Consider the following 12,655-nt stretch of genomic DNA (forward strand, 5'->3'; position numbering starts at 1 on the left):
ATGTTGTAGGCTTACTTGCGTTTCTTAATATGATTACTGTACATGACCAGAGAAACGTATGTTGTAAAAAAAGTGTAATTTAACTGAATGATTTTCACATATTTATTATTTTGAATGTGAATAGTATGTGTTGTTTTATTGTTTGGTTAGTGTTTATAAAGCAGATGTTACGCCATTTAGGAACAGGACAGTCAGAAACGAAGCTTTATTTTCGGATATCTTAAGCTTCATGCTATTGCTTGTCAAAAAGATTTCGACACTCTTGAAAGTGTTTCACGAAGTGGTATGTTGTGTTTCAGTACCTATGCCGAGCCCGAATCTCGTCCGACACAGCGCGGAATGAAACATCACTGTTTCGATACAATTAGTCCGTTCCAAGCAGAGGTGGACTGAAACAGCCTTATTTTGAAACAACGATACAGTTTCTGTGTCTGGCTCGAGATCGAATCTGGTCCGGTTACCCGAGACAGGGGCGGAATGAAACACCACTGTTTCGAAACAGTGAGCCACAGCCGTTCCGAAACACTGAAACAGTTCCACGTACCGGTACACTGTATCGAAACACAGAAACAGGGGCCAAGTCTATTGTTGTGGATGACGGTGGAGTTGTCGTCCTTCAGTGCCCCACGAGTGCACGCCTGATCGAGCAGGTCTAGGCCAAATGTCGGCACTTTTTAGAGCATGGTGGGCTGCAACAGCGGTATGTGGCCGAGATTTATCCTGATTTTAACGTGCTGCTGGGTGACTGGCTCACCCAGGCTTTAGGTAAGAGGTCCGCCAGTCACGATTACCTACTTGTTTCACTTCGATTTCTGTTCTCTTTTCCTTGTGTTTCCTTTCCTTTTTTAGTGCGTTTCTTCTCCTCCTGTTTTGCCTCTGTATGTGAGGATTTGTAACTGCGTCAGGTCTGTGTCTTTTAGCCGTTCTCCTTGTTCGCTGTCCGTCTTCGTCCCTTCACTGCATGTGTTCCTGTTTCTATGCGTTTGGGCGCTGATGACTACGCTGTTTAGCGCCCGAAAACCTCAAACCACACACACACACACCTACACACACACACACCTGTCGCGGAACACCCCGTGGAATGTTGTTCATGAATGGCAACACAACATGTCGAACCTCAAATTTGCAAACAGGATGTGTGGGATAACCACGAGAGTGTTCCAGTTGTCATACAGATCGCACTCCAGACCATAACTCCAGGTGTAGGTCGAGAGTGTCTAGCAAACAGACAGCTTGGTTCCTGGCCCTCAGCTGGACTCCTACCAACCGACAAACGGCCTTCACTGGCACCGCGGAAGAACCGGCTTTCATCAGAAAACACAAGAGACCTCCTCCCTGTCCTCCAACGAGTTCTCGTTTGACACCACTGAAGTCGCAAATGGCGGTGGTTTGGGATCAGTGCAATGGACGCTACAGGGCGTCTGACTCGGAACTCTCTTTCATGTACCGATATGTAACACTTCATTGTGTCACTGTGGTGCCAACTGCTGCTCAAATTGCTGCTGCAGATCCAATAAGATGCGTCAGAGCCACACGCCGAACACGATGGCCTTCCTCTCGGCTGTACCACGTGGCCTCCCGGAAGATCTGCAGCGGATACGCACTTGGTGCAGGGAGTGGCAACTGGCCCTTGTTGTTGTTGTTGTGGTCTTCAGGCCTGAGACTGGTTTGATGCAGCTCTTCATGCTACTGTATGCTGTGCAAGCTTCTTCATCTCCCAGTACCTACTGCAACCTACATCCTTCCGAATCTGTTTAGTGTATTCATCTCTTGGTCTCCCTCTACGATTTTTACCCTCCACGCTGCCCTCCAATACTAAATTGGTGATCCCTTGATGCCTCAGAATATGTCCTACCAACCGATCCCTTCTTCTAGTCAAGTTGTGCCACAAACTCCTCCCCAATCCTATTCAATACCTCCTCATTAGTTATATGATCTACCCATCCAATCTTCAGCATTCTTCTGTAGCACCACATTTCGGAAGCTTCTATTCTCTTCTTGTCTAAACTATTTATCGTCCATGTTTCACTTCCATACAAATACTTTCAGAAACGACTTCCTGACAAATCTATACTCGATGTTAACAAATTTCTCTTCTTCAGAAACGCTTTCCTTGCCATTGCCAGTCTACATTTTATATCCTCTCTACTTCGACCATCATGAGTTATTTTGCTCCCCAAATAGCAAAACTCCTTTACTACTTTAGGTGTCTCGTTTTCTAATCTAATTCCCTCAGCATCACCCGACTTAATTCGACTACATTCCATTATCCTCGTTTTGCTTTTCTTGATGTTCATCTTATACCCTCCTTTCAAGACACTGTCCATTCCGTTCAACTGCTCTTCCAAGTCCTTTGCTGTCTCTGACAGAATTACAATGTCATCGGCGAACCTCAAAGTTTGTATTTCTTCTATATAGATTTTAATACCTACTCCGAATTTTTAATTTGTTTCCTTTGCTGCTTGCTCAATATACAGATTGAATAACATCGGGGAGAGGCTACAACCCTGTCTCACTCTCTTCCCAACCACTGCTTCCCTTTCATGTCCCTCGACTCTTATAACTGCTATCTGGTTTCTGTACAAATTGTAAATATCCTTTCGCTCCCCGTATTTTACCCCTGCCAGCTTCAGAATTTGAAAGAGAGTATGCCAGTCAACATTGTCAAAAGCTTTCTCTAAGTCTACAAATGCTAGAAACGTAGGTTTGCCTTTCCTTAATCTAGCTTCTAAGATAAGATGCCCCTTAACATAGACGTAATGTATTGCGAATATATAGAAAGAAGGATCCTTTAGAGTATTATTATATGATTATATGATAGCAGAACAAACACCGGTAGCAGTTACTTCTGTAAAATATGTGGGAGTATGCGTACGGAACGATTTGAAGTGGAATGATCATATAAAATTAATTGTTGGTAAGGCGGGTGCCAGGTTGAGATTCATTGGAAGAGTCCTTAGAAAACGTAGCCCATCAACAAAGGAGGTGGCCTACACAGCACTCGTTCGACCTATACTTGACTATTGCTCATCAGTGTGGGATCCGTACCAGGTCGGGTTGACAGAGGAGATAGAGAAGATCCAAAGAAGAGCGGCGCGTTTCGTCACAGGGTTACTTGGTAAGCGTGATAGCGTTACGGAGATGTTTAGCAAACTCAAGTGGCAGACTCTGCAAGAGAGGCGCTATGCATCGCGGTGTAGCTTGCTGTCGAGGTTTCGAGAGGGTGCGTTTCTGGATGAGGTATCGAAGATATTGCTTCCCTGTGCTTATATCTCCCGAGGAGATCACGAACGTAAAATTAGAGAGATTCGAGCGCGCACGGAGGCTTTCCGGCAGTCGTTCTTTCCGCGAATCATACGCGGCTGGAACAGGAAAGGGAGGTAATGACAGTGGCACGTAAAGTGCCCTCCGCCACACTCCGTTGGGTGGCTTGCGGAGTATAAATGTAGATGTAGATGTAGCCGAGTCTTCTTGTGACCGTACATTCTCGTGATCACCGCTGCCAGCATTCGTCTACAGTGGCTACACTCCTGCCAAGTCTTTCTGCAGTATCGCAGAAGGAACATTCAGGTTCTCGTAGCCCTATTACACGACCTCTTTCGAACTCAATGTGGTTTTAGTAATGGCATCATTGTCGCTTTAAAGGCATTCTTGACTAACATCAGCTCACCACGTCTAATCTCGCGAACGTTAGAGCGTGTATTTAAAAGAAACCTGATTTGCATCTTCGTGGTGGCGCTATTACGCGACTGGCACAAAATTTGAATAGACATAAACCAGGTGTAAAAGCAAGCCTATCACCTTTCCTTTATGACGCCCAGCCCCTTCTTGGCGTTGCGATTTTCTCCGTTAGTGTACTTAAATGCAGTTCTGAACACGAGACATCATCAATAAAGTTTATAAATGAATTACATGCCAGTTTTCTACTATTTATTATGTTTATTACAGCAGGCGTAATTAATTTAAAGTTCCTTGCTACAAATAACTTCCTCATTTGAAGATGATCGTTTCTGTTATGCGCGTTCACGAATCTGCGTTACTTCCGCGTGAAAATTTATACAATAGCAGAAGATCGATAAACGTCGCCACGCCCGCAAGTTGCCAGTACTGGAAGGCAAGCGGTTAAACGTACCTCTCACATAAATACTTGTTTGTAAATAAAACTGCCTTTTCCTGCTGCTAGTTACTTTATTTTATTTACGCGTTTCGCCTTCCCCTGTTCTAAGGCATCATCAGTGGGATATATAACGATACAATTTTGTTAGTTATAGATTATCAAACAGTTCACTTCGCGACTTTTTTGTAAAAAAAAAAGTAATTACTTACGATTTGCTGATCTGCGTTTCCTCACATCTGGTCTGGAGGTCGCACTACCACTTTTATCACTGCCACATAATCACACCTTTGTGTTCTCGCCTTCCACACACTGTTCACCATGTTTCTCACTGTTTTTTGTGGTGGACTATTGTTCTTTTGTCACTCGATACAACTATACTGCTTTTCACAGCGTAAATATTGCGACTCCATTACGTGTTTCATCTTCTTTGGTATGTTTACCTATCCGCTGCCAACCTGACGAAGTATATGTTCGATACTAACTTCTATTGGCGAACGAGGTGGCCGAGCGGTTCTAGGCGCTACAGTCTGGAACCGCACGACCGCTACGGTCGCAGGTTCGAATCCTGCCTCGGGCTTGGATGTGTGTGATGTCCTTAGGTTAGTTAGGTTTAAGTAGTTCTAAATTCTAGGGGACTGATGACCTCAGATGTTAAGTCCCATAGTGCTCAGAGCCATTTGAACTTCTATTTATGATGTTTATACCGTGTGTGTGTATGAGTGAGAGAGAGTGGGATAGAGCGGATATTTTTTATCTTGGGGGGTGGGGGGGGGGGGGGAGGCGGATGGCGGGTATACTAGCTGTTAGTGAGTGGCTGAAAACTTTGGTTACAGGTGTTTTGACTTTTTGTTTCAATATTCTGTGGAGGGGTTCATGGATGAGTGAGTGTGAAGATGTTGGGTTCTTTTATTATTACATTCGACAGTATTATTATATTAATACTTTTTGTGAACGTTATTGTATTATCCTATCTATTAGTGTAAATAATGAATTGCTTGGCAAGTGTACTTGGTCATTCAACAGGATTTCCCCCTCTGCTTTGGTTTTATGTGTGTGGTAATTTTCTTGCATGGTCAGGAGGTGTTTTTTATTGTTGATTCTAATTATTTTCATGTCATCTTCTCTAGTAGTTGGCTTGTGGTCAAATCGTGAAGTGAACTGTTTGATAATCTGTAACTAACAAAACTGTATCGTTATAAATCCCACTGCTGACGCCTTAGAACAGGAGAAGGCGAAACGCGTATGGGATAACTAAAGTAGCTAGCAGTAGAAAAAGGCAGTTTTATTTACAAAACAAGTATTTATATGCTTGCTGCGGAGGATGGCCACACAAACAAACTTGTTGTACCTCTCACATTCTCTAGCCCCACAGTGGCTATATTAATTAAGCGTAGTTGAAAAGTGCGAATTCGTCCACTTGAGTGCTGCGATGTATCCTTTAAATTTCGGTTGCACGATAAATCACACAAATCGAAAGCCTGTCAGTTCAACTAACTACCAGGAGTTAACAATTACGAACAACTTAAACGCCGGCCGGAGTGGCCGTGCGGTTCTAGGCGCTACAGTCTGGAACCGAGCGACCGCTACGGTCGCAGGTTCGAATGCTGCCTCGGGCATGGATGTGTGTGATGTCCTTAGGTTAGTTAGGTTTAATTAGTTCTAAGTTCTAGGCGACTGATGACCTCAGAAGTTAAGTCGCATAGTGCTCAGAGCCATCTGAACCAGCAACTTAAACTAGTACGATCACAAAGATAAATTTACGGGGAGTGTGAACCAAAGACTGCCAGAACACCAAGAAGATGCAACAAATCCACTAGAGAAACTGCTAAACTACGCTTGTCCATCCTCCGCTAGAGTATTGTTCTGCGTAATGGGATCCATACCTGAAAGGATTGCGTGAGGACATCGAAGTTGAGAAGTCATATCGTATTGTATAATGCCGAAGTAGAGGAGAGGGTGTCACGCATATGATAAGCAATGTGAGGTCTTCATTGAGGTGAAATTTCAGTTATCAGCTTTCTCCTCGGATTACGAAAGTATTTTGTTGACACACACCTACATAGCGTGTTATAATCACCGTAGTAAAATAAGAGAAACCAGAGCTCGCACAGATACATTTAAGCGTTGGTTTTTCTCGCGCGCAGTTGGTGAGTGTAAAGGTAGAGAAATAGTGCGAAATTGGTTCGAAGAACCGTCTGTCAAGTACTTAAGCGTAAATAGCAGAGCAAGCATGTCGATGTAGTTGGAGAAAACTCAAATGTTCAGATGTGTGTGGATTCTTAAAGGACCAAACTGCTGAGGTCATCGCTCCATAAGCCTACACACTACTTAACCTAACTTACGCTAAGGACAACATACACACCAAAGCCCGAGGGAGGACTCGAACCTCGGACAGGAGCGGGCCCCCGGACCGTGGCAAGGCGCCGTAGACCGCGCGGGAAGAACACTCGTAAGCTGTCTAATTGAAACGTAATGTATTCAGTCTCGGATGTGAAAGATGTCGACCTGACAGTAGTTGGTTTTAAGTAGAATGTCCTGAGCGAACTGTTTATTCTGACGTTACGTTCTGCACCACACCGTGTTATCAATTTGCAGCACATGCGTTTCGAGTGAATGTTCTTTTTGTGGTTGGTTTGACATAAACGGTTCTGATTGGGCGTTTGTTTTCAGGTACACCGAGACGCAGTTGGTCACCTTCAGGCGATCTGTACGGCTCGGCGGTCTTGTTAAATGGATCACGGGGAAACGTCCGCAGGTAAGGCAGAATTAAGCCTACCTATATACTTGGGTTCGAGTCCCGGCCTTGGTTCAAATTTTCTCTTGCTGCTTCTGTCTATTTACACAAAATCAACGTATTTTCCACAACGTTTACAGTGAGTGGAGGGGTTCGTTACCACCACCATCTAAACCTGAAAATATGAATTTGATCATACAATGTAAGCTTTCACGGCCGGTATTGTCTTCACTTAAAACTTCCGGGCTGATGGGCCGTGGTCGAAGTATAAAACACTCCCCCGACGTTTCGTCTCCGACTGCGGGAGACATCCTCGGAGGTACAGCGGCGAACTGCGAAGAGAACTCGAGGAAGCGCTGATTATATAGGCAGTACAGAGGGCGCCACTGTCGATCACGTGGCGTCGGCTATGAGATTATCTCTGGTAATGCCAACATTCTCGATTGAAAGTAATCAATCGTCACGCTTGCGGTGCAACGCTGACATCCAAATTTTATCTAGTTTAACACCTTCGTCTTTCCTGTTAAAATTATTATGATGTTTATCAATCTAGATAGCCTCTCTATATAAGCGTGGATAATAATGTAAGGTTTTTGATATGACGCTCGTCTCGCTGAATTTTATTTCATGATCTCATTCCTGGTAAATATGTTCCGCTACGGCCGATTTATCCGTGTGACCCAGGCGGCAATTCCTCTTATGTTCAGCAAGACGGGTGTTCACACTTCTCTTTGTGGTACCGATATATGACTTTATGGCTTACCCAAAGTTCATAAACCTGGGATTCCGTTGAGACCAATTGTCAGCGCTATAGGCGGACCAACACACGAGTTACCTAGACACTTTGCCTCATTGCGGCAACCTTATGTCGGTAGGACGGACAGTCATATTAAAAAATTCAGCTCATTTCATTGACAAGTTAAAGGAAACGAGCGTGCGCCCGGATGATATCCTCGTCAGTTTTGACGTTGTGTCGTTATTTACCATGATTCCGGTAAACGAAGCTATCTTATGCATAGCGGATATTTTCCCTACCGAAATTGTGGCATTATTCCGACACTGCCTCACCACAACCTACTTTCAATACAATAATAACTTTTATGAACAGATTGACGGGGTGGCTATGGGCAGTCCTCTCAGTCCTGCTGTGGCTAACTTATTTACGGAGACTTTTGAACAACGGGCGTTGCAGACTGCCAGTAAGAGACCAGCCAGATGGTATCGCTACGTCGATGACACGTTCGTAGTACGGACACACGGAGCAGAGGAGTTGGATGCCTTCCTGACGCATTTAAACAACATTTATCCGAAAATCCAATTCACTATGGAGACGGAAAGGAATGGGCAATTGCATTTCCTGGATGTGTCTGTGATTAAACGACAGGACGGAACGTTGGGCCATAAGGTGTATAGAAAGGCCACTCATACTGATCGTTATCTACATAAAGATTCAAACCACCACCTAGACAAAAAAGAGGTGTAATGTAAACCGTGGTAGACAGGGCGTGCAAAATTGGTGAACCTGTTTATTTAAAAGGTGAGATTGTACATCTGTGGTCAACTTTCGTGAAGAATGGCTATTCTAGCAAGGACATAGATCGAGCACTTCGCTCTAGGCAGAGAATCAGGAGTAACGACGAACAACAGTCGCCCAAGGGCAAAGTTTTTCTTCCGTTCATTAGTGAGGTCACAGATCGCATTGGGAAAGTTTTAAAGAAGTATGGAGTGGAAACTATTTCCAGAGCCACCAGGAAAATAAAAGAATTTTTAAGATCGCCAAAAGATGCACGACACCCTTTGACTACACCGGGGGTATATAAAATCCCTTGTAGTTGTGGACAGGTTTATATCGGTACCATATCAAAAACCTTCCATTATTATGCGCACTTGTATAGAGAGGCTATCGAGATTGATAAACACCGTAATAATTTTAACAGGAAAGACGAAGGTGTTAAACTGGATAAAATTTGGATGTCAGCGTTGCATCGCAAGCGTGACGATCGATTACTTTCAATCGAGAATGTTGGCATTACCAGAGACAATCTCATAGCCGGAGCCACGTGATCGACAGTGGCGCCCTCTGTACTGCCTATATAATCGGTGGTTCCTCGAGTTCTCTTCGCAGTTCGCCGCTTTACCTCCGAGGATGTCTTCCGCAATCGGAGACGAAACGTCAGGAGAGAGTTTTATACTTCGACCACGGCCTATCAACCCGGAAGTTTTAAGTGAAGATGAATATGACCGTTGTTGCGAAAAGTACATTTACTACTAAGAATTAAATTTTTGGATTAAGTTATACTAAGAATTTAAAACAGTTACGGAATCTGATTATCATTAAAACAACAACGTTTTTTCAAAATTTGAAAGTGCGAAGTACCAGACAATACTTTCAAAAGGTGGTTACAAAGTAACTGCCCCCCCCCCCTTCTCCCTTGATACTACGTGAACGTTAAGCCCATCAGTGGGTACTTGAGCCTTCCAAACTTAAAACCGAGACACTTCTATACCGCCTACGCTCCACTTTTACATCTACGTCTACGTACATATTCCGCAAGTCTTCGTACGGTGCGTGGCAGTTGGTACCCTGTACCACAACTACTCGTTTCCTTTTCTGGTCCACTCGCAGATAGGACGACGGAAAAACGACTGCCTATATGCCTACGTATGAGCCCTAATTTCTCGTGCCTCATCTTCGTGGTCGCTGGGCGAAATGTTTGTTGGTGGCAGTAGGATTGTTCTGCAGTCAGCTTCAAATTCCGGCTCTCTAAACTTTATCAGTAGTGTTCTTCGAAATGAATGTCTTCTTCCCTCCAGGTATTCGCATATCCGTAATACTCACATACTTATCGAACCTACCGGTAACAAGTCTAGCAGCCCCCCTCGGAATTGCCTCGATGTCTTCCTTCAATCCGACCTGGTGTGGATCCAAAACACTCGAGCAATGCTCAACAACAGGTCACACCAGCGTACTATATGCGGGGTCCTTTACAGATGAATCGCACTTTCCTGAATTCCCCCAATAAACCGGCGTCGGCCACTCCCTATCACAATCCTCACATGCTCATTCCATTTCATATCGCTTCGCAGTGTTACGCCGAGATATTCAAACGACGTGACTGTGTCATGTTGGACACTACTAATGCTGTACCCGAACATTACGGGTTCGTTTTTCCTACTCATCCGAATTAACTTACATTTTTCTACATTAAGAACCAGCTGCCACTCATCACACTTACTAGAAATTTTGTCTAGGTCATCTTGTATCAACCTACAGTCTCTTATCTTCGACAACTTCCTGTACACTACAGCTCATCAGCGAATAACCACAGATCGCTGCCCATCCCTGAATGCCAGATCATTTATGTATATGGAAAATAGCAACGGTCCTACCAGACCTCCCTGAGGCACTCCTGGCGATACCCTTGTCTCTGATGAACACTCGCTGTCGAGGACAACACACTGGGTTCTACTACTTACGAAGTCTTCGAACGAGTCCCATATCTGGGATCCTATTCCAGTGGACGTACCTTCGTTACCAGTCTGTAGTGCGGTACTGTGTCGAATGGTTTTCGAAAATCTAGAAATATGGAATCTGCCTGTTGCCCGTCATCCATAGTTCGCAGTATATCATGGGTTTCGCAAGAGCGATGCTTTCTAAAACCACACTGATTCGTGGGCATCAACTTCTCAGTCTCAAGGAAACTTAATATATTCGAACTGATAAAATGTTCAAGGATTCTGCAGCAACTGAAGAAGGGGATATTGGCCTGTAATTTGGCGGGTCCGTTCTTTTACCCTCCTTGTATACTGCACTCGCCTGCGCTTTTTTTCATTCGTTTGGCACTTTGTGCAAAGCAAGAGATTCACGATAAATGCAGGCTAGGTAAGAGTATTCCAGTGGTCTAGGGGTAGCGTCTTTGATTCACAATCAAAACGTCTTCGGTCCCGGCTTCGATCCCCGCCACTGCCTAAATTTTGTTAAATAATCAGCATTGGCGGCCGAAGACTTCCGGCATAAGAAGTCAGCCTCATTCTGCCAACGGCCTTGTCAAAGAGGGCGGAGGAGCGGATAGAGTTTGTCCTAGGGGTGGGAAATTGCCCCTAAAGGCGGAAGAATCAGCAATGATCAACGACATGAGGATGCAGAAGGCAATGGAAACCACTGCATTAAAGACACGTAACGTGTATCCACAGGACATGTGGCCTGTAATTGAAGAAGTGTCATGATGATCTCTCCATTGGCAAAAGATTCCGGAATAGTCCCCCACTCGGATCTCCGGGAGGGGACTGCCAAGGGGGAGGTTACCATGAGAAAAAGATTGAATAATCAACGAAAGGATAACGTTCTACGAGTTGGGGCGTGGAATGTCAGAAGCTTGAACGTGGTAGGGAAACTAGAAAATTTGAAAAGGGAAATGCAAAGGCTCAATCTAGATATAGTAGGGGTCAGTGAAGTGAAGTGGAAGGAAGACAAGGGTTTCTGGTCAGATGAGTATCGGATAATATTAACAGCAGCAGAAAATGGTATAATAGGTGTAGGATTCGTTATGAATAGGAAGGTAGGGCAGAGGGTGTGTTACTGTGAACAGTTCAGTGACCGGGGTGTTCTAATCAGAATCGACAGCAGACCAACACCGACAACGATAGTTCAGGTATACATGCCGACGTCGCAAGCTAAAGATGAACAGATAGAGAAAGTGTATGAGGATATTGAAAGGGTAATGCAGTATGTAAAGGGGGACGAAAATCTAATAGTCATGGGCGACTGGAATGCAGTTGTAGGGGAAGGAGTTGAAGAAAAGGTTACAGGAGAATATGGGCTTTGGACAAGGAATGAAAGAGGAGAAAGACTAATTGAGTTCTGTAACAAGTTTCAGCTAGTAATAGCGAATACCCTGTTCAAGAATCACAAGAGGAGGAGGTATACTTGGAAAAGGCCGGGAGATACGGGAAGATTTCAATTAGATTACATCATGGTCAGACAGAGATTCCGAAATCAGATACTGGATTGAAAGGCGTACCCAGGAGCAGATATAGACTCAGATCACAATATAGTAGTGATGAAGAGTAGGCTGAAGTTCAATACATTAGTCAGGAAGAATCAATACGCAAAGAAGTGGGATACGGAAGTACTAAGGAATGACGAGATACGTTTGAAGTTCTCTAACGCTATAGATACAGCAATAAGGAATAGCGCAGTAGGCAATACAGTTGAAGAGGAATGGACATCTCTAAAAAGGGCCATCACAGAAGTTGGGAAGGAAAACATAGGTACAAAGAAGGTAGCTGCGAAGAAACCATGGGTAACAGAAGAAATACTTCAGTTGATTGATGAAAGGAGGAAGTACAAACATGTTCCGGGAAAATCAGGAATACAGAAATACAAGTCGCTGAGGAATGAAATAAATAGGAAGTGCAGGGAAGCTAAGACGAAATGGCTGCAGGAAAAATGTGAAGACATCGAAAAAGATATGATTGTCGGAAGGACAGACTCAGCATACAGGAAAGTCAAAACAACCTTTGGTGACATTAAAAGCAACGGTGGTAACATTAAGAGTGCAACGGGAATTCCACTGTTAAATGCAGAGGAGAGAGCAGATAGGTGGAAAGAATACATTGAAAGCCTCTATGAAGGTGAAGATTTGTTTGATGTGATAGAAGAAGAAACAGGAGTCGATTTAGAAGAGATAGGGGATCCATTATTAGAATCGGAATTTAAAAGAGCTTTGGAGGACTTACGGTCAAATAAGGCAGAAGGGATAGATAACATTCCATCAGAATTTCTAAAATCATTGGGGGAAGTG

General features: G+C 44.1%; 1 protein-coding gene across 1 annotated transcript in view; it reads left to right on the forward strand.

Moving 5' to 3' along the window:
* The window catches only part of LOC124550706 (fibrillin-1), a 131,965-nt gene that overhangs the window by 26,068 nt on the left and 93,242 nt on the right, over positions 1–12,655 (forward strand). The window contains exon 2 of the mRNA XM_047125428.1: positions 6,788–6,872. Within this exon, the coding sequence (XP_046981384.1) occupies positions 6,788–6,872 (85 nt within the window). The remainder of the gene's footprint in view (positions 1–6,787; positions 6,873–12,655) is intronic.

Source organism: Schistocerca americana, chromosome 9 (assembly GCF_021461395.2).
Source record: "Schistocerca americana isolate TAMUIC-IGC-003095 chromosome 9, iqSchAmer2.1, whole genome shotgun sequence".
Classification (NCBI taxonomy): Eukaryota; Metazoa; Arthropoda; class Insecta; order Orthoptera; family Acrididae; genus Schistocerca; species Schistocerca americana.